The 27856-nt window shown below is 36.1% G+C and overlaps 3 protein-coding genes across 6 annotated transcripts; 1 reads left to right on the forward strand and 2 right to left on the reverse strand.

Annotated features, from left to right (window-relative positions):
* The first annotated feature begins 218 nt into the window (after positions 1–218).
* On the forward strand, positions 219–4121 carry LOC131928729 (uncharacterized). Of its 2 annotated transcripts, none has more exons than XM_059284823.1 (3): positions 219–381; positions 1297–1347; positions 2405–4121. In XM_059284823.1, the coding sequence occupies exons 1-3, from the start codon at positions 363–365 to the stop codon at positions 3388–3390; spliced, it is 1056 nt and encodes a 351-aa protein (XP_059140806.1). In that variant the 5' UTR covers positions 219–362; the 3' UTR covers positions 3391–4121. The 2 variants fall into 2 exon arrangements, with proteins under 2 accessions (XP_059140806.1, XP_059140807.1); XM_059284824.1 differs by lacking the exon at positions 219–381 and adding an exon at positions 1060–1167.
* On the reverse strand, positions 3930–6080 carry LOC131928730 (uncharacterized). Its single transcript, XM_059284825.1, has 2 exons — positions 5714–6080; positions 3930–3934 (listed from the first exon to the last, which is right to left on the reverse strand). The coding sequence occupies exons 1-2, from the start codon at positions 6078–6080 to the stop codon at positions 3930–3932; spliced, it is 372 nt and encodes a 123-aa protein (XP_059140808.1).
* A 12311-nt stretch (positions 6081–18391) lies between these two features.
* Positions 18392–21943, reverse strand: LOC131928728 (uncharacterized). 3 transcript variants are annotated; one of them, XM_059284822.1, is made up of 4 exons: positions 21769–21943; positions 21398–21561; positions 20002–20278; positions 18392–19039 (listed from the first exon to the last, which is right to left on the reverse strand). In XM_059284822.1, exons 2-4 carry the CDS (start codon positions 21559–21561, stop codon positions 18521–18523), a joined length of 960 nt encoding a protein of 319 aa, XP_059140805.1. In that variant the 5' UTR covers positions 21769–21943; the 3' UTR covers positions 18392–18520. The 3 variants fall into 3 exon arrangements, with proteins under 3 accessions (XP_059140805.1, XP_059140803.1, XP_059140804.1); XM_059284820.1 differs by having other exon boundaries at positions 21759–21943; XM_059284821.1 differs by having other exon boundaries at positions 21678–21943.
* Positions 21944–27856: the final 5913 nt, after the last annotated feature.

A 27856-nucleotide genomic window follows, 5' to 3' on the forward strand; every position in this document is an offset into this window, starting at 1 on the left:
TACTTAAAATTGTATATTTCATATGATGTATTTTAAATTAAAAGAAAACAGTACATTGCCATATAAGATTTATTTTATATTTTTTTATTGAAAGTTATTTTGTCTTAGGTAATCAAATAATATGTTAGGCCTAATTAGTATTTTTATTAAAGCTGTTGCTATGCTCTGAAATGTGTTTTTAAATTATCTAGTAAACAAATTTTCCTTTACTAGAAAATCCCAAAATTTTCTTACAAAATTCAACTAACATCGTTTAGTCTAGACAAGTTAGATCTAGATCTACTAGTTAAGTTAATCCTAGATTTAAAAAAAAAATAGATTAGATCTCTCTAGTTAACTCTAGTAAACTAGTATCTATACGAATGGGAAACGCATTTACTGGTAAGTTAACTTAAACTTAATTTTATAATGTCTTAAAGTTAAAGCCCAGGCCTAGATTCTAGTAGAATTAGAAAGTTGAAAGTAGAATCTAGATCTAGATCTAGAATCTAGAGTAGAGAATCTAGACTAAGAGTAGATTCTCTAGATCTAGATCTTCTAAACTTAAGCCTTAAGCTGACCCCAGCAGCTGCCCAGGCGTATCCAGTGTTTCTTCCAGGCTTTTTTCTCAGGGAAGGGGGGTGGGGCACTTGAAGAGATGCCAGGAAGAAACTGGTTGTTTTACTTTCTACTTTTCAGTACGTCATTGTTAGTGAATTGGTCACTACCCTCCCTTCCACCCCCCCCCCCCCCACCTCACCACAGTGAAAGCAGCTGTCCGTGTTGACAGTTTACGGATGACAATGAAAAGATCAAGCAGAACTTATTACCTCCCCTTAGTTTCAAATAGTTTAAAAGCTAAATTATCTGCCCCTTATAGCTGGCTCTATGATTGTAAACATTCGAGGTGAACCTTAGCTCACCAGAATGGTGGGAGTGGGGGTGGTAGCTATATGTCTAGAAAGCGCGAGAGTAACGGCGTGCATTTACATGGTGGTGTATCACATGGCCCCATGAAGAGAACTATATATAGAAATTCTATATAGATTATTTTGAATTTTCAATATGAAACAAATTAAAGTATTATAGGCCTATAAGGTTTGACTGATCATGGAACATTGTAAATAAATGAAAGCTAGGATTGGTCTCTTTCCGCTGGCATCATTACAAAGGCTATAATTTTGAAAAGTAGGTCAAGTAACACTCTACTTCTCCTACTAGCCTACCAAGATCTAATATCTAGGTCAAATTCATTTTATTCTTAAAATAAATTGAAGTTGAATAATTGAATAAAGCAACTTTTTTTTTTAATTTTAGGTTTTGCGCAACCTAAGAAAGCAAAAAGAAAATTGTTAATAGACGAAGAAGGTAAGTTTTCTTGTGTAAGACAGTAGGTTTCTAATAGTTGAATAGTCTATATAAATATAGCAAATATTTGGCCCTACATGGATTGACACTCATTCCATTTATTTTATCTGATTTATTGTGCATTAGTGTACTGGATCTATCCACTATAGTATAACTATAGGTGGATATTTATAATAAACCACAGCCATTTTACTGAATTTTCAGCGCAACAGTGATCACTTTAGAAATATGTATATTAGCCTAATATAAATAAGAAACCGACCCGCTGCGTAGCAAACACTACTATTTAGTGATGGGTGAAGACTTCCTGAAAGACAGTTGTCCAAATGGGGTGGGTGGGTACACACTGTTGAGCATGCCTGGAGAGTGAGGGAGGGGGCGGGATGGAGGGTGTCAGCATGCGTGCGTGGTATCCCCCATGGTTGGCGACGTAGAAAATTATATATAGAGATTACAGTTGCCAAGAAAATTCACAAGAAAACAACATGACTGTGTTTTTCCAGCAGTATCTTGCGAGGTACTTCCTCTATTTGTTCCATACTAGAGGTGTACCAAATTGTTTTATAATACATTGATTTACATTTTTTCATACATACTTAAATAGTTCTTTCACATTGTAAGTCAATGTCTTTCTTTATTTGCATATTTCAAAATTATACAGATCATAGTCTCAATTAAAAATTAAATGATAGGTTTTTTAATGAGGGGTTTCCCTTATATATTAACACTTTACCAATATTTGCTTTACCTTTCTATATTACATCACCAAAAAAAACCAGACACCCCATACTCTAAATATCCATCACAATGTTTCAACTATCTTCACAATCATAATTTTACAAAAATTATGATTTTTAAAAATTATCTCACAAAAAATGTGAATGTTACATTTTTTGACCTTCTTACCCATGTAGCTAATGGTCTCAAAGTTGTAAAGATGTGCTTTTAAGATTGAAGTGTATCAACAGTAATTTTGTCAACCACAACTTTATGATATATCCATCATCAGAAAAAAATACGTTTATGTGACTTTAATTACCTACTTTTTTTGTTTTAGATATTCTTGAAGAAAACAACGAAAGTGGTTTAGAAAAATGCAATTGTATGAGACTAGAAGAAGAGAATGGTCCCAGCTCAAAGCCCAATTTCATCCCTGTCAATGAGTTTACTGAAGCGGATTTGCCTGGGCCCATCCGGAACAGCTCTGTGACAGAATACATCAGACAGCAGGAGAAGCTTGTTGTTCATCTGTATGTCCAGAGGGACAAACCTGATGGGAAACCAAAGGGGAATTCTGGGACAGGTTTTGTGTGGACCTGTAAGGATAACATGGAAGTCTTTGATGTTTGCCCGGCTGAAAAATGCCGGGATAAGTATCCGCACAAAGGATATGGCGGGCTGCTTGTTTACACTAATCACCATGTTGTGAGGGATGACAAGGAGGCAGCCACGTGTGAAGTAACGTTTTTTTATAACTCTGGTTCTTTTATTGTCGTGGAAGATTTCAGCTGTACTCCTGTGTCTGAGCATGTTCCAACGGAGAACTTAACTGGTTCTTTGTCTAGCAAAAACTGCAGTTCTGCGCCTGATTCGAAAATATTAAACACCGTTGAGAAACCTGCAAATACACTCGGAACAAAACCTGTCAGGGCTTATGGCCTGAATTTAAGGGAATGTGAGGAAAACAAAGATCTGGTAGGTTTGAAAATAATTTACCATGACCCTGAACTATTTGACATGGTGCGGGGTGCCAGCAAAACAAATTTGTTGTCGAAGATCCCGAACCAGATCAAGGTAAACTGGAAAAAATTTGCCATTGTTATATCACACCCACACGGAGGGTCAAAGGTCATAAGTGTCGGAGATCTTGTTGCTTTGGAGGAAGAAGATGATGGCGTTGACAGACCTCGCAGAACAACAAAATACACAGCCTCCACATGTAATGGCAGCTCAGGTGCACCTGTGTTTACTGGTAGCTACTCATATAGGCCATTCACGCACCGAGGGAAATATAAAGGGTACAACGTATCCTTCTCATTCTAGGTCTGTGTTTACTGGTAGCTACTCATATAGGCATTCATGCACCGAGGGAAATATAAAGGTACAACGTATCCTTCTCATTCTAGGTCTGTGTTTACTGGTAGCTACTCGTATAGGCCATTCACGCACCGAGGGAAATATAAAGGGTACAACGTATCCTTCTTATTCTAGGTCTGTGTTAACTGGTAGCTACTCGTATAGGCCATTCACGCACCGAGGGAAATATAAAGGGTACAACGTATCCTTCTCACTTTAGGTCTGTGCTTTACTGTGCAGTGAGATAGTCAGTTTGATCATAGGAACTACTTATGAACTTGTTACAGACTTTGTTGTTAGTCAGTTAATTTATAAATATGAAAACTGTTCTAAGGGAAACTTATGTAACATTTGTTACTCACTACAGCATAAATGAAGTTAAATTGACTATCCTTAGTGGGTATTTGAATTCAGCATTGTGTCTGTTACTGCCTAACCAACCAAGCTTTATTCTTATCCTTGTTTTAAACATAATGACTAAAGTCAATTCAATATGTCTCTGTGTATCAGGCTAAACAGAAAAGAGTTTCTGTTAATTTTTGTTAAAATTCTCTTTTCCCGGGCATACCCAATACTCATGATAGTCTTGAACTTTGCATGAACTCTGAGTTATAGGTTAACCAGCACAACTGGTAGTACTGGACCACATTTCTTACATACTAATATGTGATGTTTTTGTTAGTTAATTGTTTTTGTAAATTACATGGCAATCATTGACAACAGCCGTTTGTCTTTCACAGAAATTTGAAGCATTCCCTGATTACTTGTACAGTGCCTACATATTTTATGAAGGCTCAGGACATAACCCCCCCCCCCCCCACCCCCTGGAGCAATAATTACCCCCCTCTCAATTACTCCCCCAAGTTGAAGAAACCTGTCTCGAACTCCAACCCTGTACATATATATTACCTTAATCCTAACCTTAAGAAAAAGATCAAAACCAAAGCATTCACCTCAGCGTAAAACTTACCCAAGCCCAACCCTAGACATTGGTTTAAGCATGACTCTAACACTAGCTGTACGTTAGGCTATGACCGGGGGAGGGGGGTAATGCCCTGTTCCCATTCTATGACAAGCTAACGAACAAAGTTTTCTGTAACTACTAGCCACCTGTTGGTTGTAAATTTGTTTCTGTTTATGTAAATTAAAAAGAATTTTTTAAAAATGTAACAGATAGAAAAACCAAGTATATATTGTAAAATAATATTTTATTTGAAAAGTGATACAGTACCAAATGTGTTGTAAAATATGCCACAAAAACTTTGAAAAAAAAGGACATGGTGTACTTTTTTTTGTTATTTTAAAATGTTACATATTTTTCATGTTTATTTGCTGTTTTATCTGATGCTGTCCCTTTAAATAAGACCTCTGTTGTTGTACTCATTCTTTTCATTAGCTCAATTTGTTCATTATTGTCTTATATAATTTTAGATTTGGTTAAGTTTAAAAACGTACATATATTAAGCCAAATTTAATTTTTGATAACATTTTAAGCCAAATTTTGTTTTTAATGATATTTTTATGTTTTACAAAATAATATATGGGCTCATTTTTGTTTTTAATATTATTTTATAAATTGTGATATAGACAACTGAGAAAACGTTTTCAATGCACCATCATTTGTCCTGTTTTCGAGGTACATAATATATGTACAACCACGGTTGTTGGTATTTGTTGTTTTCTGATGTTTTTATGCTTTGTTATTATTTAGTAATAGCTTTGATATTTACCACTATTGTTGCTGTAGGCTAGAAGTTAGTTTTTATTTATTATCTAGAGTTAACATCACATTTGTGAATTTTTCCTGGTGTCATTTGGGATTATTTACTCATTAAGGCATGCGATTTTCACCCATCTGCTTCAAAAAATCACATCATAAAAACTTCTATTCTCCGGCCTTAAAGAACTGAAATTCAACCAAAAGAACTTTTTTTCTTTTTTTTTTATGGCATGACACTCTCTTTAGTAAATTTAGTCCAAATCACCGTCAACTGTCGCAAGTTATTTTTTGTGACAAATCTATGAGGTGTGTGTGTGTGGGGGGGGGGGTCCATTAAGGACGTCACACCTTTTAAAAGAATGTAATTTCCCCCCCCCCCCCCCCCCCCCCAGCATACCCATCGTCACACATCGCGAAAAAAATATAGACCCCCCACTTCTCCAAAATGGCGTCAGACCACCAACCCCCGCTTGCATTTTCACCCCCCCCCCCCTATGTTTATACTTGTTTGGCTTATACTTCTGATTGTATGGAGCAAAGTCTCAAAATCGGGTAACATCTGTAGTGTACCTAGTTTGGCGATTCTGTATACAACATTTCTGGTGAAAACTTTCTCACTTCCAGTAACTAATTTCCCTTGTTCATCCGAGTCCTTGACAAAAACCTTCACATCTTCCCTCCTCCGGGCTCTTGAGAATGCAACGTAAAGTTGACCATGGCCAAAAACTGGGGTCGGTAAATACAGCCCGACCTTGTCAAGGGTTTGGCCTTGCGACTTGTTGATAGTCATTGCGAAGGCTAGCTTCAGTGGGAATTGTCGTCTCTTCAGTTCAAAAGGCAGTCCAGAGTCAGTCTTTAGACCAATTCTTGGAATAAGAACAATGTTACCTTTCACTTTGCCAGTGGTAACCTTGGCTTCCACGACATTTCTCATCATCTTAGTTACGACCAATCTAGAGCCATTGCAAAATCCTTGGTTCGTGTTCAAATTTCGTAAAAGCATAATTATTGCTCCAACTTTTGGCTTCAATTCATGAGGTGCTGTACCTGATGGGTTTAAAGTGTTCAACAGTTCTGTTGGATAGTCGCTAAGTCTTTTCCTCCCCTTCCAGAATGTCCAAGACCTTTTGGTTTATTGAGTCAACGTCTTCATTTTTGGGACATAGAATTCCAATTCCATAAAACTGTTCCATGTGTTCATGCTTCAAGCATGTCCCGTAAATTGTCTTGACGATGTCGTCTGATTCAATCATTTGTTCTGGGATCTCTATAACGTCTTCTCCTAGATCAAAGTCATTGCCCTATTCACCATTCCCCAGTTTCAACGGCCAATTGCTGTACTCGGGGTCAACTGGTCTAACATTGAGGTCTAATTTTAAAATTTTAAACACGTCCCAGAGTTTCGAATGCTTTAAACTTGCTAGAACTACTTCAGCTGGTTCTTCACCAGGAACTACAGGTAAACATTGGCGAAAATCTCCCCCTGCCAAGATAACTTTCCCTCCAAAAGCAATATTTGATATCGTAATGTCTTCATAAAGCTTATTGATGCATTCAGCAGCAAGTGTTGGACACATTGATGCTTCATCCATAAGAATTCCGACGGCTTTTCGAATTTTTTCAGCTTCTTTAGAAGTCGCTGTAAATCTAGAGACAGAAGTTTCATTTAGTTTTAAAGGCAACCCAAACTGAGAATGGTAGGTTTTACCATTGTTCAAAAGATTAGCGGCAATGCCGGTTGAGGCAACCTCAAGCATTCATTGACCTTTACCTCTGATTGTATGAAGCAAAGTATCATACAGATAAGTCTTTCCGGTACCACCTGGGCCGTCAAGAAAAAAGCATTTGCTTCTTATAGTGTGATCGTTCACGGCTTCCATGACCGCATCAAAGGCAGCACGTTGCTTTTCATTCAGGTTTGCCTCCATCTCCTGCCCTAACATGCTCTCTTGTTCTCTGTCAATGTATTCATTCATTTACCCAATATGGTTAGATTTCGGTGTCGGTAGATGGTAATTTTTACATATTTTTTCTTGACCTATCAAAATCTCTTCGGGGTCGGCGTGGTCGAGTCGGTTAAGCTCATGGTTGCTAAACCGAAAAGTCTCGAGTTCGAACCCTCGGGCAGATGAGGCTCTTTAGCTGGGGACAGCCACTCTTCTAGGAGAGACAACTACAAAATCAAACAACTGCTGCCTTGTAGTTTGTTCTTGGTTGGACAAAGGCTATCGAAGCAAATCCAAAAAGTAAAGCAGGTTGAAATCGGAGTCAATGGCCTCAATGGCGCAAAACCAGTTGACACGTAATCCTTAATTGTGATGGAAGCATGGTCGAGTCGGCAAAGCTCATGGTTGATAAATTCGAAAAAAGTCTCGAGTTCAAACCCTCTGGCAGATAAGGCTCGATCCCTCCCAACACTAAAAATTAAGAACGAAGAAGAAGAAGAAAATCTCTTCAATTTTGTTCAAACCAAAAGAATCACACATGTTGCAGTCAGCTTCAGCAGGGTGACTGTGTCTCAATGCAAAATCTTCTATTAATCTGGCTCTGTGCTGGTTCCATAAGTTGGAAGCATCCGTAATTTCACAGTACAAACACATGTACGCAAAAAGTGCTCGAGCTTCTTTTGGCATAGCAACAATGCATGCCTCTGCCAATGTCTCATTACAAACATTTTCATTAATGACTAAACCTCTCTCCTTAGCAGCTTTATAGTAGCTATCATCGCTAATTCCATCAACTTCTTTTAAATATTCAAAGGATGTTACTCCTGGAACATGGAGAAGCAATAGTCTCAAAAAGTACCTTTCGTTGTCATTAATATTAACGGGGAGGATTCTTCCAATTACTCTTCCCTGCAATCTTTTTCGCACAGTCCAAACTCATTCCTTTTCCTGAAACACATAATGTTCATTGTATCTCGTGGTACTTGAATAGTTTTGCATTTTCATCTATTGTGTTCAACTTGAACCACGCAATCAGCCCCGTGTCCTTTCCCGGGACCGATTCAACCACCTGGCGGATATAGTCGGGGTCAAATGTCACATATGGATCTCCTTCCAAATGGATGGGTAACCGAATTATTGCATGCGTCTGGTCATGCATCTTAAAACGGAATATCCGCCACATGGCTTCTGGGGGGCTTACATATCGTGAGTAGATGAGTCTTGATCTCATCAGCTGTTACCTGAACATTAGCGCTATCAGTGCCTTTGTAAGCATACTTGAACAGATACTTAATGCTTGAAAAAGATTCGCAAATTTCCACATTAATGTGGCATTCATATTTTAAACTTAGATAAGCATTGTAAGGCACTATCCAAGAGTTATCTATTGAATACTTCCCAATCCTAACTGGTTCGTTTTTTCTTCTCATGTATATAGGATATCCATCCTGTACTATCTTTGTTTCCTCTGAGAACTTCTTAGGAAACTTTTTCGAGCATTTTCCATTAACCATGCAGGGAGATTGTGGGTTTACGACACCACACGGACCATGTATCATATTTGAGCAAATAACATGAAAAAGTCTTGGAAACTTTTCCTTATCAGGTAGTTCTGCAACAACAACTTTGTTAACAATGGTCGACGTTCTGGGCTTAAATTCACCTTCAACAGTTATTACTATGTGTGCATGGGGCAGCCCAAGCTTCTAAAACTCAATCACGTGTACTAAATCGACGACTCGACCAAAGATTTTTTTCTCTGAAATGTATTTCAACAACTGTTGCAATTTGAGCTTAAAACCTCGATCTACAATGTCTGGCCTGTTCTCGGGCCTATGTCCTGGTAAAAGGCTTTCTTCAATCTCTGGCCACTTAGGGTTGCATGTCATTGTAACAAAAAAATCTGGTTTCCCAAACTTTCTAACAATGGCCACTTAGGGTTGCATGTCATTGTAACAAAAAAAATCTGGTTTCCCAAACTTTCTAACAATGGCCACTTAGGGTTGCATGTCATTGTAACAAAAAAAATCTGGTTTCCCAAACTTTCTAACAATGGCCATTGCATATTGGTACAACTGTTGCATGTTTCGCGGACTTCCACTGAATGTGGATGGAAGTATCACTCTACGACCAGGTACTGCCGAGTCATTATCGCCGTTTTGAATAAAAGGAATAAGATTTTTGTAGGTATCACATCTCAACTGTTTTTTATGTCTTCGAATAAGTTTAAGTCATTTGACTCGACTTTAACGTAAGCATCGACAATGTATTGTTGTGTAAGTCTCCCTCCCAGTGCTTAACAGAGGGTTAAAATAATCTCGAACTTGCAAGTAGTATGAATAATACATCTTTAAGCTGATTCTAGTCCTCGTATTCCCACTATTCCTGCGCGACCCTGTTAGTCGTAATTCCTCCCCCCATCCTTGTTCGCCTTTAGGAAACAAAAGCGGATAGCATAATGCATTCAAATTCCTATGCAAAATAGAAACTTGTTGCATTCTCTGAACATTTTCTCCGTCAGCTCTCAAATATACCATTAGGTCTCTCTGCAGTGGTTGTTCTCCGTCTGAGCTTGTAAAAACTACGGCAACCTCATTACAATGCTGCGCGCTGTATCGTCGTTGGTCCTGGTCTCGATCCTGGATCAAACGCATGGTTATTTTAGGAAACTCTTCACCGCTTGCAATAGCTCTCTCGGTTTCTTCACGCTCAACTTAATACATCATCCGGTATGCCAAGTAGAATGGGTTTTCCTTCATCACCTCATACAATTTTTCCGTTATATGTCTTCGGCAATTCTTCCATTATATGTCTTCAGCAATTCTTCCATTATATGTCTTCGGCAATTTGCATTAGCAGCGTTATCTTGTCTTTCCGATGTAGCTACTTGCTTATCCAACACATAGAGTTGAGCGAAAACTGGCTTCACTCCTTCTGTGGGGTGTAATGTCCCGCTTCTGTGATAAACCTGCCCGTGAATTCTAAACGTGAATGGTCCACGGCCTCTAGGAAAATCAATTTTTGCTCCTACCGAAACCAACGCAAAAGCACTGTTATAATTATAAGATCGTATATGTTGCATAAAAATTTTGGAATCTCTGCCATGTCGAAGCATAATGTTCTTTAAATACTCATGACTTTCAAATTGTGGTAACTCTATTGTTCCCTTATTACATCAAACTGTAAACATTTTATCAGTAGGTCGCTCTTTTTGAAAAAAATCTTGCCCTGCATTTTTCACAGACCTGGTCCATGTGTCCACAATCGTTTATTTGAACGTTACCTTCTGTCACGGCCCTTTTGTATGACTGGATTCATGGCACAAACTAAAGGCAAATACAAACCACATTATTGGTGATTTTACAGTCTTTTATTGATATCAGATATCCAGCAGCTACACTACTAGAACCACGACTTTCAATTTCGTCATCTTTTTTATTCTCCCTCTCACTTCCCCTCTTTTGCGCATGCGCCTGCCCACGCTATATATTAGATTTATATCGCCTTTTTACACCTTCATTCGAAACATACATTCATCCTACATTTAACTGTTACATTTTCATCGAAATCATCGAAATCAGTCCAAGGCAACGGAATATCAGTCGTTCTATTTCTATTCTGTCTCATTCTATTTGTATTTTGTGCTCTTTGTTCTTGTGTGACATTTGCATGTCTTTCTCGAAAGCGGGCAACATCTAGGATTTGTCTAATTTGGCGTTCTTCTAATGTTTCTCTAGCAATAGCTTGTTTTTTTTTCTTTTATTGCCTTGTTGTTTTCGTCGAAAAGTTTCATCCGAAGACTCATTTTCAACAGCGATTGCATGTCGCTCAGCATCCCTTTGCCTTCTGGCTTGTGTTTCTTTAGCTGTTTCATTAGCTATAGAAATAGCATGACGCTTAGCGTCTGTTTGCCTTCTGGCTTGTGTTTCTTTAACGGTTTCATTAGCTACAGAAATAGCATGAAGCTTAGCGTCTGTTTGCCTTCTGGCTTCTGTTTCTTTAACTGTTTCATTAGAAACAGAAATAGCATGAAGCTTAGCGTCTGTTTGCCTTCTGGCTTCTGTTTCTTTAGCTGTTTCATTAGAAACAGAAATAGCATAAGCTTAGCATCTGTTTGCCTTCTGTTTGCGTTTCTTTAGCTGTTTCATTAGCTATAGAAATAGCATGAAGCTTAGCGCCTGTTTGCCTTCTGGCTTCTGTTTCTTAAGCTGTTTCATTAGCTACAGAAATAGCATGAAGCTTAGCGTTTGTTTGCCTTCTGGCTTGTGTTTCGTCCTCGGTTTCATTCTTACGTTTTTGCCTTTTTATAGCAGCGTCCCTTTCCCTCCGTCTCTGTGCATACTACTCTGCTTCAGTCGCCCTTGAACTACGCTTTGTTTGTTGTAATATTTCTTCATCTGTTTCATTATTGAGTTTCTTTTGTTTTCCTTCTCCCCTGTCAGTTTTAAGGCGAGCAGTTATAATTTCCGGACTTTCGTTCTCTGTTCTGATCCTCGCTTGCTTCGCCATATCCAGAGTTTCTTCCAGGCATCTCTTCGGGGGGAGGGGGGGGGGGGGGTGAATTCCACCCACCCCCCCCCCCCCCCCGAACGAAATGAAATTTATATAATTTATATAGAAAATATATACTTTTAACAGTGTCCACCCCCCGAAGAAAGTCTACCGCCCCCCCCCCCCCCCCGAAAATTTCAAGTGCCCCCCCCCCCCCCCGGAGAAAAAAGTCTGGAAGAAACACTGGCCTTATCTAATGGCCTACTCCAACTTGCACCCCGCTTTCTTTTAACTCCCGGCATAATTTATCTTTTTCCAAAACTTTTTTTTCACAAATAGAGTCGGAAAAATGTTTATTTTAGATTCATTTATTATATTTTGATTACTTTATCAGATTTTGATCAAACAATCAACCATTTGTTAGTTTTCCCGTGCATTCGCTGTAACAATAACACGATCTTCTTCTATAAATAGGGATACCATCATCATAATGATATCTCACTGAAAAACTTTAGTTCATTTTGTCAATCAATCATTTTAACTTTTACATCCAAATAATATTATAAACATAATCTTACATCTTTTTATAGATTGAAATACCAACAAAATCATGAATGTAAAAAACAAAACATTTCATAACTTCAGTTAATTTGTTGTCAGTTTGACGTCTTCAAGTGTACAGAATAAATGCTTAGTCGCCCTTACAAATGATGTGCTTACGTCATAATTTCTCGTTGCAAGAGCGTCTTCACTACTCTCTCTAAAAATGTGCTATTACGTCATCAGTATCTGCGTGGCATTTGTTATTGTTTTTTATTGCGTCATTAACACTCGTGTATAATTTTAACTAATCTAATGGTGCTATACATTACATATGAAGACGAACCTTTTCTAAGCTATCTTAACAGTAGCAAAACTACATTATATTTTATAATTCTTGGTGGCTAAGAAAACAATTTTATTATTGTAATAGATTGAAATAATTGTGAGGTCAAGGGAACTCACTCTTCTGTATTAGTTATATTTATAATATTGTTATCTTGAGTGATGTCCCTTGTCTACTTCCTTCCGTCCTCTCTGTGTGTTACCATCATGAGGTAGTTAGACCCAATTAAACGTGTTATATACAACCACAGGCTTCTGTCGTCAATCTATTATAACTGGCGACGAGGATGGGATAAACATCTACTAGAAAGAGCACCTACTTACGCAAAAAAGAGGTTTGCTAGAGCTTATTAGCTAATTATTTCTAGAATTATGGCGCTGTATGGCCAAATAAAAGAATTTGATGCGAATGATGAAATCATTCAAGATTACCTAGAGAGGTTAAGCTTTTACCTAGAAGCTAACGACGTGACGATAGAAGCCAAAAAGAGAGCTGTTTTGTTAACAGTCATAGGGCCTCAACAATTTAGGCTACTAAAGGACTTATGCGCACCAGCTAGTCCAGATACCAAGAGCTTTAACGAGCTGAGCAAATTGCTAACAGACCACCATGCGCCTACCCCATCAAAGTTTTTATGTAGAGCTAGATTTGACAGTAGGACTCGTCAACCAAACGAGTCAATATCAGAATATGTTGCTGCCTTACGTCATTTAAGTGAATTTTGTGAATTCGGAGACACGCTGTCTGACAGACTATGTGAAAAGTTTGTGACAGGTGTAAACAGCCCTGATATTCAAAGAAAGTTGCTGCTCGAGTCAGATCTAAAATTAGAAAAAGCAATACAACTCGCAACTTCAATCCAGCAGTCATCAGATGCGGCGAGATCTTTAGCACCTTCAGAGATCCATGCAGTAAACAGCAGGTTAGTCAATAAACATCAACCCCAACAGAGCATTCCAACTTATGCTAAACACCCTGCTCGTTCAAATCCTAGATCTAAATCTAGTAATAATTATCAAAAATGTCATCGATGCAAAGGTCCCCATGCATCTCATCGGTGCAAGTTCAAGTTAGCAACTTGTTATAAGTGCGGTAAGCAAGGTCACATTGCCAAGGCCTGCTTTGCAAAGTCTTCGTCTGTTGCTAAATCTAGCCAGTCAAGACAGTACCGCAACCAAAAGCAGCACTATGTTAACTCTCACCAAGACTACCTAACCCAACCAATGAACCACTCTACCTGTGAAAATGCTCAAACTGATTCGCAGCCGGATTTCAGCCTGTTCTCTGTTAAATCAATAAGTCATGCTCCCATCAATGTACAAGTTAATATCAACGGTAAGAGCATCAGCTTCCAACTTGACACTGGAGCATCTCTAACAGTCATAACAAAGAAAGATTTTGACGCTGTCGCAGGAGGATCAGTGCCTCTACAGCCATGTCACAAGTGCCTAACAACATACACTGGTGACAATGTTCCGGTAATAGGAGAGTGTATGGTTCATGTAAGTTATAATGGTCAAAGTGTTAAACTTCCTCTTCTTGTGGTTGAAGGAAATGGACCGCCATTACTAGGTAGGAACTGGTTAAGTGATCTTAAGTTAAATTGGGAGAGTATTTGTTCATTGAAGAATGTAAAAGAATCTAGTCTTACTTCACTAGATAAAGTTATATCTGAAAATAAATGTGTTTTTGGTAACTCTGGATTACTAAATGATAGAACAGTGAAGTTAAGCATTAAAGATACAAATCCAAGATACTGCAAAGCTAGAGTTCCACCTTATGCAATGAGGAATAAAATTGAAAATGAGCTAAGTAGATTGGAATCTAATGGCATTATAAAGAAGGTAGACTATTCCGATTGGGCAACGCCCATTGTGCCAGTGTTAAAGAAGGATGGTTCTATAAGAATTTGTGGAGATTATAAAACTACACTGAATAAGCAAATAGAGCTAAATAGGTACCCTATACCTAACATTGAGGAAATTTCTTTGAATTTGGCAGGAGGAGACAAATTCACTGAATTAGACTTTAGTCATGCTTACACTCAACTAGAACTGCATCCAGATTCAAAAGTCTATACGACAATAAACACACATAAAGGACTCTACCAATATGAAAGACTATGTTTTGGCATATCATCTAGCCCTGGAATTTTCCAAGCTGTCATGGACAGTATTTTTAAGGACATTCCAAATGTTTGTGTGTACTTTGACAATGTGTACATAACTGGTAAGAATGACACTGAACATCTTAAAACACTAGATAAAGTCTTGAAAATTGTTGGTGAAAAAGGTTTAAAGATAAACAAAGATAAATGTCAATTCATGTTGACAGAAATTAGTTTTCTTGGTTATATATTGAGCAAACAAGGCATCAGACCTCAACCTGAGAAAACAAAAGCCATTAAAGAAGCACCCAAATCTGAAAATACCCAACAACTAAGAGCTTTTTTGGGCTTGATAAATTACTATGCAAAGTTCATAGGAAATCTGTCTGGTAAACTATCACCACTGTACAAGCTGCTACAGAAAAATGCAACTTGGCACTGGGGTAAACAACAAGAAGCTGCTTTTAATACAGCAAAAGAGGCTTTGTCTGCTGACACCTTACTAACTCACTATGACCCAGGGAAAAGACTTATATTAACATGTGATGCTTCACCAGATGGTGTAGGAGCAGTCTTGTCCCACATGGATGAGAAGGGTGACAGACCCATTGCTTTTGCCAGTAGATCTTTGAACCAGGCTGAGAAAAATTATTCTCAGTTAGATAGGGAAGGCTTAGGCATCATTTTTGGTGTTAAGAAATTTCATAAGTTTCTATTTGGTAGGAAGTTCACCATCTTTACAGATCATAAACCATTGCTAGGTTTATTTGGAGAAAACAAAACCCTACCTGAGCATGCCTCACCAAGAATTCAAAGATGGGCTATCACACTAACTGCATACAATTATGAATTGAAATACAAACCTGGATCTGAGAATAGTGCAGATAGTCTTAGTAGATTACCTTTAAAAAACCAAAGCCTGAGCTATGTACCAGAAGATGTATTTGTTCTCTTCACTATCATGGATAACTCCAATATAAATGTGAATAATATTAAGAGAGAAACACAAAAAGATGAGTGCTTAATAAAAGTATATGATTACTGTAAGAATGGTTGGCCTGAAGAGTCTGTGAATGATGACTTAAGGCCATATAAAATAAGAAATTAAAACCCTTTGTGAAGATAATATAAAAGATGGAGAAGATGCAGTCCATTATCAGTCAGAGTTGCCTAAACAAAGTATTTGTAACTTAATAAATGATTATGGTGATATGGCAATTTCAAATGTTTTAAAGAGAATACATTAGTAAGAAAGAATGTGATCATCAAACAACTTTGCTAACATCATTAGCACTTACAGAAACTAAAAGGGTAACATCAAAAGAAGAAAAAGATTTTTGCCATTTAATACACCCACTTCAAATACTGGATCACAGTTGCAAAGTGATATGGTCCAGAATATTACTCATAAACAGTATTTTTGGTTACCAAAAAGCACTATCAGATTACATGAGGAAATTGATCAATCAAAGAAATCTATGTCAGTTAAGGATCTGAATAATAGCATAATACTTTCAAATGCCAATTCAAAAATAGTTCCATTAAATCATGACAAACATTCATTGAAAGAGAATTTGGTGTTAATGAGAATGTGTATCTAAGAAACTATGGGAGAAGGGAAAAATGGATACCAGGTCAAATTGTTCAATGTACAGGACCTGTGCCTTATAAAGTTAAAAATAACTTGTGCAGATAATAAGTGTGAATCTGTCAATCCCACCAAATCTGAACAGTTCACACCAACTCAGTGTTCCACAACCAAGTTCTGTTGATATGAGTGAACCAAGTTGTCTGGAGTCAGAAAATGTAAATTCTGGAGTTAATGATTTAAATCCTAGACCTCCTGAGATAGAGAATCCAGATGGTCAGAATCTTGAGTCACCAAATCAAAAGCCACTGAGAAGGTCAAGCAGGACAATCAAGGTCCCAAATAAGTTAGACCTATGATTCTAAAGGTCAAAAGGACTTTGACATTATTGTTTTGTATTTTGATTATGTTGTAGCATATGGTGCATTGTTTGTAAGGATGTAATCTACCATAGTGTTCATGTTACAATATAATTGGTGATTTTAGGATACTATCAATTGTTCTATTGAGAGATGTGTTATTGTGTTCTAAGGGTAAAGGGATGTAATAGATTGAAATAATTGTGAGGTCAAGGGAACTCACTCTTCTGTATTAGTTATATTTATAATATTGTTATCTTGAGTGATGTCCCTTGTCTACTTCCTTCCGTCCTCTCTGTGTGTTACCATCATGAGGTAGTTAGACCCAATTAAACGTGTTATATACAACCACAGGCTTCTGTCGTCAATCTATTATAATTATATTAATTTAAATGCCAAAACTGATTGACTTTAAAAAACTCGGCTTTTCAATTGTATTCTTTTTGTTTTTAAACTGAAATTTTTATTATGTTTCTATTATGTATAGGTCTATAGATTTAAATGAAATTGAAATATAGTTCATTTCTTCATCGGTACTGGTGAATTATAGACCTATAGACCTATATTTTAAATATTTTAAATTTTATACTTGTTTGAGAAATACATTTCATACCGATACAATTGTATGTATTTCATAACGTACGTCTTGATGAGTAGATCTATAGATCTAGATTTAAATCAAATTTGAATGAAGTAGTTCCTTTCTTTATATTCTAAAATCGGAAGATTCACATATAATAAAAAAATATTTAGGCACCTTATAAAACACAAAGAATAAAAGACGTATTTAAAAAACTTAACTTACGCGAATATGCCTATTCTTTCAAATTATTTTTTTAATCCCAAATTAGCCAGTTCCATAGCTAAACAAACTAAGATTTGTATAAAATAATTAAGGCCTGAAATAGTTTAATATAGAAATTTATTATTTGAATAGATTCTAGAGTAGATAGAGTCTAAATCTAGATCTTAGCGTCTTCGTCTAGTTTTTGTCTAGGTCTAGATCTATATTCTAGATCTAGAATCCAAATAGATAAAATAAATTTTATACGTTTAGGCCGGAAAAATTGTATTGTATACATTTCATAGCGTACGTAGATCTAAATCAAATTTGAATGAAATAGTTCATTCATTTCTTTTTATTCTAAACTCGGCAGATGACGTCATTAGTTGATGTATAAACATTAGTGACGTCATTATTTCATGGGTTCTTTTTCACAACTATAAACACTTTTCTGTTGCATAATTAAAACATTTTTTCTACATTCGAATATGCCTTTACTTTTTATTTTTCTTCTTTAAATAAAATGTTGGTTATACATTTAAAACATCTACCATATTATTTTCAACAAAAGTCTGTATCAAGTTCTCCATATATCGCTGCAGATTCTGATGTGATATCCGGCGAAAATATTTTGCGGACAGAGAGAGAAGTGCGCACATGGACTTTATATATTAGGATATTGGCCTACACAAAAGTCATTAAAAGTAATACAACATTTCATTAATTCTTTCTGAACTGCCGCACCCCTTCCTCTCCCCCAGGAGTGTGACGTCATAATGACTTTTATTAATCTTTAATTAACAGGATAGGTAATGTTTGTCTCATCAGTCATTAGCATCTCGTCTTTCAAGTTTTGAAAAACATGTTCAAAGCATTATTAAAAACACGTCCTAAACATATCTTTGTCAATTTGTATTTCTTTATTGTTTTTCATTTGTAGACATTTTGTTATTAGACCCCTCTCTAAAATGGATATTTCATATTTTTCCGAGACGTAGTTTTAAATGGAATTTATATAGAAAACATACTTTTAACAGTATCTGTCCCCCGAAAAATTTAGCCCCCCCCCCCCCCCCCCCCCGAAAATATCAAGCGTCCCTCCAGAGAAAAAAGTCTGGAAGAAACACTTCCTGTCCTACGCCCTAAAACTATCTAGCTTTTCCTCAGTCATATGATGAGATATTAAATATAGAATATTCTTAGATAATTGACAGGTTTAAATTACTCCATTCAAAGTATCGCAGCCTTGATTCCGGATATCATCGTCAATTAAAGTTTGTTTTATTATGGCCAAGTAATAAATATCCAAGTTCCAATCACTGTGTGCAGGTTTGATTTTTTTGCCTTTCATTTTTACCGAATTTCGCGGAAAGGAGAATGTACGGAACTTAACAAAAAGAAACAGTAAAAACAAACACACTAGTAGGCCTACTACAACTAACACGACAGATAACCAGAGGGAGCTGTGACTAGTGAAGATTGTCTCCCATGGTACTGTTGTATTGATGGGCTTGGTGGTTTCAATAAGGGCTGTAGACGAGCTATTTGTTCTGCTATTAAAAGAACTATTAGTTGTGTTGTTGACGTACGCTGTTGATGCTGCTGTAGTTAGAGTTGTCTGTGTCGTTGTGCTCTCAGAACTAAATGTGCTGCTCAAAGGCGTGCTAGAGGTATGCCGTATATTGTTGTTCGTGGTTGTTTGTATACCTGTAGTTTTCACACCCGTGGTTATGGTCTGAAACAAAACATTAAATGGATATGTGAACATTTCATCAATTAAAGGCACAGATATAATTACCTTAAGTTGTGTATTTCTTGTATAAAGTGTTTCTTCCAGACTTTTTTCTACGGGAGGGGGGGGGGGGGGATGGGGCGGGGCGGACTAAATTTTCCGGCGGGAGGCGGACACTGGTAAAAGTTTGTTTTCTATATAAATTCCATTTCGTTGAGGGGGGGGGGGGAGGAAACGCGAAGAGATGCCTGGAAGAAGCACTGCTATCTTATAGTATTGAGGAGAGGGGTGGGTGAAAAAAACCTCTCTCAGTTGATGTTACATATAAACTCTAAATGAAGTTAAGCCAACATTGTTACCTAATCTGCTTGCGCAGAACATTGTTGCTCATAGTGTTTAAAACATGCTACATGCGTCGGCTGGGTTATGTTATAAACATGCTACTCTGGTTTATATATATATATATATATATATATATATATATATATATATATATATATATATATATATATATATATATATATATATATATATATATATATATATATATATATAAACATGTATATTCTGTAACGATTTTATAACATGAAATTACGGTACCTTGAACCTGAAAGTATTGAAATTCAAGCGCGTGTTGATTAATAGCTGTCTTTCTTTGCAAGCTCCCCACCTCCCCTCCCATCTGTACATCGATTCTCTAGCTTAACGCACCTGCCACCACTCACGTTTATTATAATTAATTAAATAAAGTTTTGTTTCATTTCCGTCTGTTAAAAGAGTGAGTTTTGATTCCCTAACATTTGAAAAATGCTGAAGCGCCTCGAAAATATGGAACTAACGCACTTTCTGAAATACTGTTTTGAGATAGATGGTGTTTAAATTGGCCAAAAGATATTCGTATTTATATTTTATAATAGCCTTTTAAGAAACACAAGTATAAAAATATTGTAGTAAATAGAAAGTACCTGCACATCTGCACAATCTAAGCATGGATCGTTGCATGATGCATTGATAGTAATATTTTTTCTGTCGATTGTTTCTTCAACCTGGTTGCATTTTAAACTGTGCACACGGTTAATTTTTGATAAACTGCAGTGATAGATTATATCAGTAGTTCCATCTTTCCTCCGCTGTATAGTAAATAGTTTTATTTTTCTAGTGCGGTCAAGATGACTGTAAAGTTGGCAGTTAATATCTAATATACAATTGTTTTCCGTTCTTGTATTTAAACATTGACAAAATCTGTGAGTAAAAACAGAAAAAAAAAACAATCTTAAAATAATAGACATTTTCCTTGTCCTCATGTTAGTTTATGTAACACTTTTACGGCTACCACTTCTCATATTAGTTACTTTTCTAGAACCATTCTACCATACCAATGGTGTAATCGATGGGGTAGCGGAGTTATTACAACCCCCACCCCCTGTTAACATTTTCATGTGCCATAATACCACAGTTACTTTCTTAAATTTATTTCTGATTATAGATGTGTATATCTAGATATTATTACTTACATCCCAAAAGAAATAGACACCGTGTTAACTTGAACGGCGATTCCCCTCTCCCCCCCCTCCCCACCTGAACAGGACAGATCGTAATTCTTTAAATTGGCATTAGTGTCACACCAAGGTGTAGGCGGGGTAGGGTTAATGACCTGAGGTGATTGGAGAAAGGTAATTGCAATGTAAGTGTGCCTCACACCTGACCTGATCAGGGAAATAAATGTGGGAAAACAGTGTGTTATCTTAAAGACAGAGCCATTATTTACTGAGCGTAGACCCAGTAGCGTAGCGGGGGGGGGACATATGTACCCTGGCGCCGACCTTAGGGGGCGCCAAAATGGGTTGGAAAAATAAATTGAAAGGTTGAGGGGGTGCAAAATCGAAAGTATGAGGGGGGGGGGTGCAAGTCGAAATCTTGAGGGGGGTGCAAATCGAAAGTTTGAGGGGGGGGGGGGGGCAAATCGAAATCTCGAGGGCGGGGTGCAAATCGAAAAGTTTGTCCCCGGGCGCCGGGAAGGGTCGCTACGCCTCTGCGTAGACCAAAACAGTCGAGAGGACCATAGTGAGATAGAACAGTGCAGGGTTGGATGAAACGAGTCATTCAGTGATACAATTTAATGTCAAACTGTTAAGTCTCACGCGTCTTAATAACAGGCCATCCCTAGCAAACCATCCAAGAGAATTCTTATAAGACGTAGCTAGGTGCCTTTTACTTGAGTGTAATATTGTAGGCTACAACTAAAATTAGCTCTTTTCGGCGGCACTGGTTTTATTTAATACATAACTTATACAATTATAGGAATAACATGAAAAACATACGATGATAAAAATGATCCGGCATTGTAAAACATATACTTACCTTGTGAAGTTGCGTACTTGTGAAATATTAAATTCAGACAGAAGTTTGTCTTCTTGTTTGTCAAATGCGCATTGGGAATTTGCATGGGGGGCAAAGACGTTAGAAAACCATATTATGTAAACACATGATTTTAGTATTGCTTGACCTAAAACAACAGGTTTCATCTGAAATATAATGGTACATTTCTAAAAAAATAATTGCCATTCAATTAAATATAAATAAGGTCATTCAATTAGATTTATTTAACTTTCTAAGGTAATTTTAATCGTATCAAACTCACTACGCATGCCTTTTAGACTCATACTCTGTGCGCTAGGAAAAAAATTAACTAAAACGTAATAGGATCAAGCTAAAACTTAACCATGTTTTACAACAGTTCAAATCTCTCTTAGAAGTTAGAAAAGGCATCCGAAAACTGCAACACATTGCACGTTTTCATACACAACAAATCCTGCATGAGATTACATCAACACAACAAATCCAATATGAGACTACTCTGTAATTACTCTAACACAAAAAATCCTACTTGGGATTACATCAACACAACCTATAGCTACACATTGCATAAAATAAAATAAAACTAGGATGTAAATTGTTTCGTATATCTGAGTGTGCATTAGGCCGAGCATGGGTGTAAACCTCTGATTATCATCTCAAGTGGACGACTCTCATTGGTGCGCATGTCTTGTTTTATGTGAAAATATCATGTGTCGTCACGTGTAATTGAGGCTTGGCTTAGTCAGAAGTAGCCAACGAGAGTTCTCTGGCCGTCCAACACACATTAGTTTGTTATTGATATATATATATATATATATATATATATATATATATATATATATACTAGCTGCATCCCGTGCTCCGCCACGGTAAATCTTTTTAAATGTACAACTTTGGAACAGAACAAAACGAACAAAAACACAACCACAACACAACCACAACACAAACACAACCACAACACAACCACAACACAACACAACAACACAACCACAACGCAACCACAACACAACCACAACACAACCACAACACAACCACAACACAACACAACCACAACACAACACAACCACAACCACAACACAACCACAACACAACCACAACACAACCACAACACAACCACAACACAACCACAACACAACCACAACACAACCACAACACAACCACAACACAACCACAAAACAACCACAAAACAACCACAGCCACAACATTAGAATCACCACCTTTATTTAAGTCACAAAAATAGATTCTACTCTATAACTTACAATAAAACAATGCAATGCAAATAAATGTACGGCAAGTGGTGTTTACTTTTATGGTTCTAAGAAAACACATTGGCAATGGAATTAGAATCACCACCGAAAAACACGCTTTTCCCAGGCGTCCGCGCCCGTAGAGAGCCTTTTCAGCATTCTCTATACTATAATCCTAAAATTTCACCATCTGTTAACACCGAAAAACAAAAACAAAAAAATGTGATTTTGAGAGATCATAGACTAATTAGAAAATAATATAAATAATCTTAACATTTTTCTATTTTACTTATGAACCTTAACATATAATAATCAATGTGGAAGTAATAAAAAAATAACTTAAATTATTGAGAGTGAGTTAAATATTAAAAAAAAAAATTTTCCCATACGTCCGCGCTCAGAGAGAGCCTTTCCAGTCTTCTCAAAAAGTCAAATTTTACCATCTGTTTTCATAACACCGAAAAACAAAAGCAAAAAGAAAGTGATTTTTGAGAAATCATAGACTAATTAGAAAATAATAATAAATAATATAAATAATCTTAACATTTTTCTCTTTTAATTATGAACCTTAACATGTAATAATCAATGCGGTAGTAATAAAAAAAAATTAACTTAGATATTGATGAGTTAAATATATTTTTAAATTACCTCCCTTGCAAAAAAATTACCAAACAAAAGTTGAATTAATTAGTTTTTTCGACCTACTTTCATGAAAATATATCCATTTTTTCTAAGAATATAAACGAAAATGATATTTAACATTGATTTTTTAAGTATGTTTTAGCCATTTTCGTGTATTTAATATTTTCTTTAAGTTATGCAAAAGAGTAAACACAGTGGCAATTATAAAATAGCGCTATGTGGCTATATAAACAAACCCTACTCTACTACTTATAATAAGACACTGCGGTGCACTGTAGTTTACTTTTATAGTCCCAAAATCTATAGCGATGACGGACGGAAGGAAGGAAGGACACGCTCAGCCCGCTTATATATATACTAGCTGCATCCCGTGCTCCGCCACGGTAAATCTTTTTAAATGTACATTTTTGGAACAGAACAAAACGAACAAAAACACAACACAAACATAAACACAAACAAAACACAACCACAACACAACCACAACACAACCACAACACAACCACAATACAAACAAAACACAACACAACCACAACACAAACACAACACAACAACACAACCACAACGCAAACAAAACACAACCACAACACAACCACAACACAAACAAAACACAACCACAACACAACACAACCACAACACAACACAACCACAACACAACACAACAACAACGCAACCACAACACAACCACAACACAACCACAACACAACCACAATACAACCACAACACAACTACAACACAACCACAACACAACCACAGCCACAACATTAGAATTACCACCAAACAACACGCTTTTTTAGGTGTCCGCGCCCAAAGAGAGCCTTAATTTAAGTCACATAAATAGATCCTACTCCATAACTTACAATAAAACAATGCGATGCAAATAAATGTACGGCAAGTGGCGTTTACTTTTATGGTTCTAAGAAAACACATTGGTAATGTAATTAGAATCACCACCGAAAAACATTAAAACATTATTAAAAAATAAAACACATTTTCCCATACGTCCGCGCTCAGAGAGAGCCTTTCCATTCTTCTCAAAAAGTCTAATTTCACCATCTGTTTTCATAACACCGAAAAACAAAAGCAAAAAGATAGTGATTTTTTGAGAAATCATAGACTAATTAGAAAATAATAATAAATAATATTAATAATCTTAACATTTTTCTCTTTTAATTATGAACCTTAACATATAATAATCAATGCGGTAGTAATAAACAAAAAATTAACTTAGAATGATATTGATGAGTTAAATATATTTTCAAATTACCTCCCTTGCAAAAAATTACAAAAAAAAAAGTTGAATTAATTAGTTTCTTTGACCTACTTTCATAAAAATATATCCATTTTTTCTAGGAATATAAACGAAAATGATATTTAACATTGATTTTTTAAATATGTTTTAGCCATGTGCGTGTATTTAATATTTTATTTAAGTTATGCAAAAGAGTAAACACAGTGGCATTTATAAAATAGCTCTATGCCTCTATATAAACAAACCCTTCTCTATTACCTATAATAAGACACTGCGGTGCACTGAAAAGCACAGCATGGTGCGTAGTTTACTTTTATAGTCCCAAAATCTATAGCGATGACGGACGGAAGGAAGGAAGGACAGACACAGCCCGCTTATATTATAGATATCTATAATATAAGCGGGCTGTGTTTGTCCTTCCTTCCTTCCTTCCTTCCGTCCGTCCGTCCGTCCGTCATCGCTATAGATTTTGGGACTATAAAAGTAAACATTCGCACCATGCTGTGCTTTTCAGTGCACCGCAGTGTCTTATTATAAGTAACAGAGTAGGGTTTGTTTATATAACGGCATAGAGCTATTTTATAAATGCCACTGTGTTTACTTTTTTGCATAACGTTATGAAAATATTAAATATTTGCACATTGCTAAAACATATTAAAAAAATCAATGTCAAATATCATTTTAGTTTATATCCCTGAAAAAATGGATACATTTCCATAAAAGTAGGTCGAAAAAACTAATTAATTCAACTTTTTTTGTGTGTGGTAATTTTTTCAAGGGAGGTAATTTGAAAATATATTTAACTCAACAATAATTTAAGTTAATCTTTTTTTTTATTACTACCGCATTGATTAGTCTATGTTAAGGTTCATAATTAAAAGAGAAAAATGTTAAGATTATTTATATTATTTTCTAATTAGTCTAGGATTTCTCAAAATCACTATTTTTTGTTTTTGTTTTTTGGTGTTAACAGATGGTGAAATTTTATAATTATAGTATAGAGAATGCTGGAAAGACTCTCTCTAGGCGCGGACGTCTGGGAAAAACGTGTTTTTCGGTGGTAATTCTAATTACATTGCCAATGTGTTTTCTTAGAACCATAAAAGTAAACACCACTTGCCGTACATTCATTTGCATCGCATTGTTTTATTGTAAGTTATGGAGTAGGATCTATTTATGTGACTTAAATTTTTAATGTTGGAAAGGCTCTCTTTGGGCGCGGACGCCTAAAAAAGCGTGTTGTTTGGTGGTGATTCTAATGTTGTGGTTGTGTTGTTTTTTTTTTGGTTGTGTTGTGGTTGTTTTTTGGTTGTGTTGTGGTTGTTTTTTTGGTTGTGTTGTGGCTGTGTTGTGGTTGTGTTTTTGTTGTGGTTGTGTTGTGGTTGTGTTGTGGTTGTGTTGTGGTTGTGTTGTGGTTGTGTTGTGGTTGTGTTGTGGTTGTGTTGTGGTTGTTTTTTGGTTGTGTTGTGGTTGTGTTGTGGTTGTGTTGTGGTTGTGTTGTGGTTGTGTTGTGGTTGTTTTTTGGTTGTGTTGTGGTTGTGTTGTGGTTGTGTTGTGGTTGTGTTGTGGTTGTGTTGTGTTGTGGTTGTGTTGTGGTTGTGTTGTGTTGTGGTTGTGGTTGTGTTGTGGTTGTGTTGTGGTTGTGTTGTGGTTGTGTTGTGGTTGTGGTTGTGTTGTGGTTGTGGTTGTGGTTATGTTGTGTTTGTGGTTGTGTTTTTTTTTGTGTTTGTGTTGTTTTTGTTTGTTTTGTTCTGTTCCAAAGTTGGTACATTTAAAAAAGATTTACCGTGGCGGAGCACGGGATGCAGCTAGTATATATATATAGTTGTGTGTGTATATATATATTGTATTGGGTTTGTGTTGGTTGTGTTAGAGTGTATTTTGCTTCTTTTTTTGTTCTTAATTGTAATGTAGGACGGGATTTCATCTAGCACCAGTGGCGCAGCCAGGATCGTCTCAAGGGGGGGGGGGGGGGGGGTCCAATTTTTACCCGGGGACAAGCTTTCGATTTGCACCACCCCCCCCCCCCCCCCTCAAACTTTCGATTTGCACCCCCCCCCCCCCTCATACTTTATATATATATATATATATATATATACCGAGGGGTCTATGGGGGGGGAGTTATGACCCCCCCCCCCAACCCCCCCCCCCCATGCCTACGCCACTGTCTTGCACGTGTTTTACGTTTTTAATCACCCTACGTTCAATTATTGAAAATCTTGTGGAAACGTTAAACAGAAATTGAAATCCGAAATTTCAAAATTAACGAAACAATCGAAAGAATCAAAACGACATTGTTATACAACACTGTTATTAACCACCATCCGCCCCATTAAACACAATGTAACAAATTAATAAACTACCCCACCCTTTCGTTCGTATTGTATAATAATATGCAAAGTTAAAATAGAAAGCATCGTTTATGCATGACCCGTAATAAAAAAAACTTTCAGCCGTCTGGAGGCATTGCCTAGATCTACTAACTTACTAAGTCACAACTACACCTTCCAACTCCACCCCACCCCGCTCCCCACCCCAACACATACATATACACTAAAGTGTACTAATTCAATGAATATTCCGTTTAAATATTTAATACAAATCTGAATAGTCTCTTATACATTGGTATTTATTAAGCAAGCATAAAAATGACACGGGTATATTAAGTGAAATAAATATGTATTGAAAATAATATATGAATTCGGTTGTTACAACAATCATAAAACACGAAAATGAAGTTGATACTTCAACTCATTAGCAGATAACACAAAATATTTAGGTTTATATACATACACACATACATACACACACATACATCCATACTTTCATGTATATTGCTACACATACAGGCCTATAGGTCTGCACCCTCCCAATTTCACACTTTACTACATACTTGTGTGTGTGTATATATATATATATATATATATATATATATATATATATATATATATATATATATATATATATATATATATATATATATATAGGCCTATATATATAGGCCTATATATATAGGCCTATATATATATAGGCCTATATATATATATATATATATATATATATATATATATGTATATATATATATATATATATATGTATATATATATATATATATATATATATATATATATATATATATATATAGGCCTATATATATATAGGCCTATATATATATATATATATATATATATATATATATATATATATATATATATATATATATATATATATATATATATATATAGGCCTATATATATATATATATATATGAAATATATATATATATATATATATATGAAATATATATATATGAAATATGAAAGC

The sequence above is a fragment of the Physella acuta genome, unplaced genomic scaffold (assembly GCF_028476545.2).
Source record: "Physella acuta isolate Inbredline_101_S28 unplaced genomic scaffold, ASM2847654v3 ptg001535l, whole genome shotgun sequence".
NCBI lineage: Eukaryota > Metazoa > Mollusca > Gastropoda > Physidae > Physella > Physella acuta.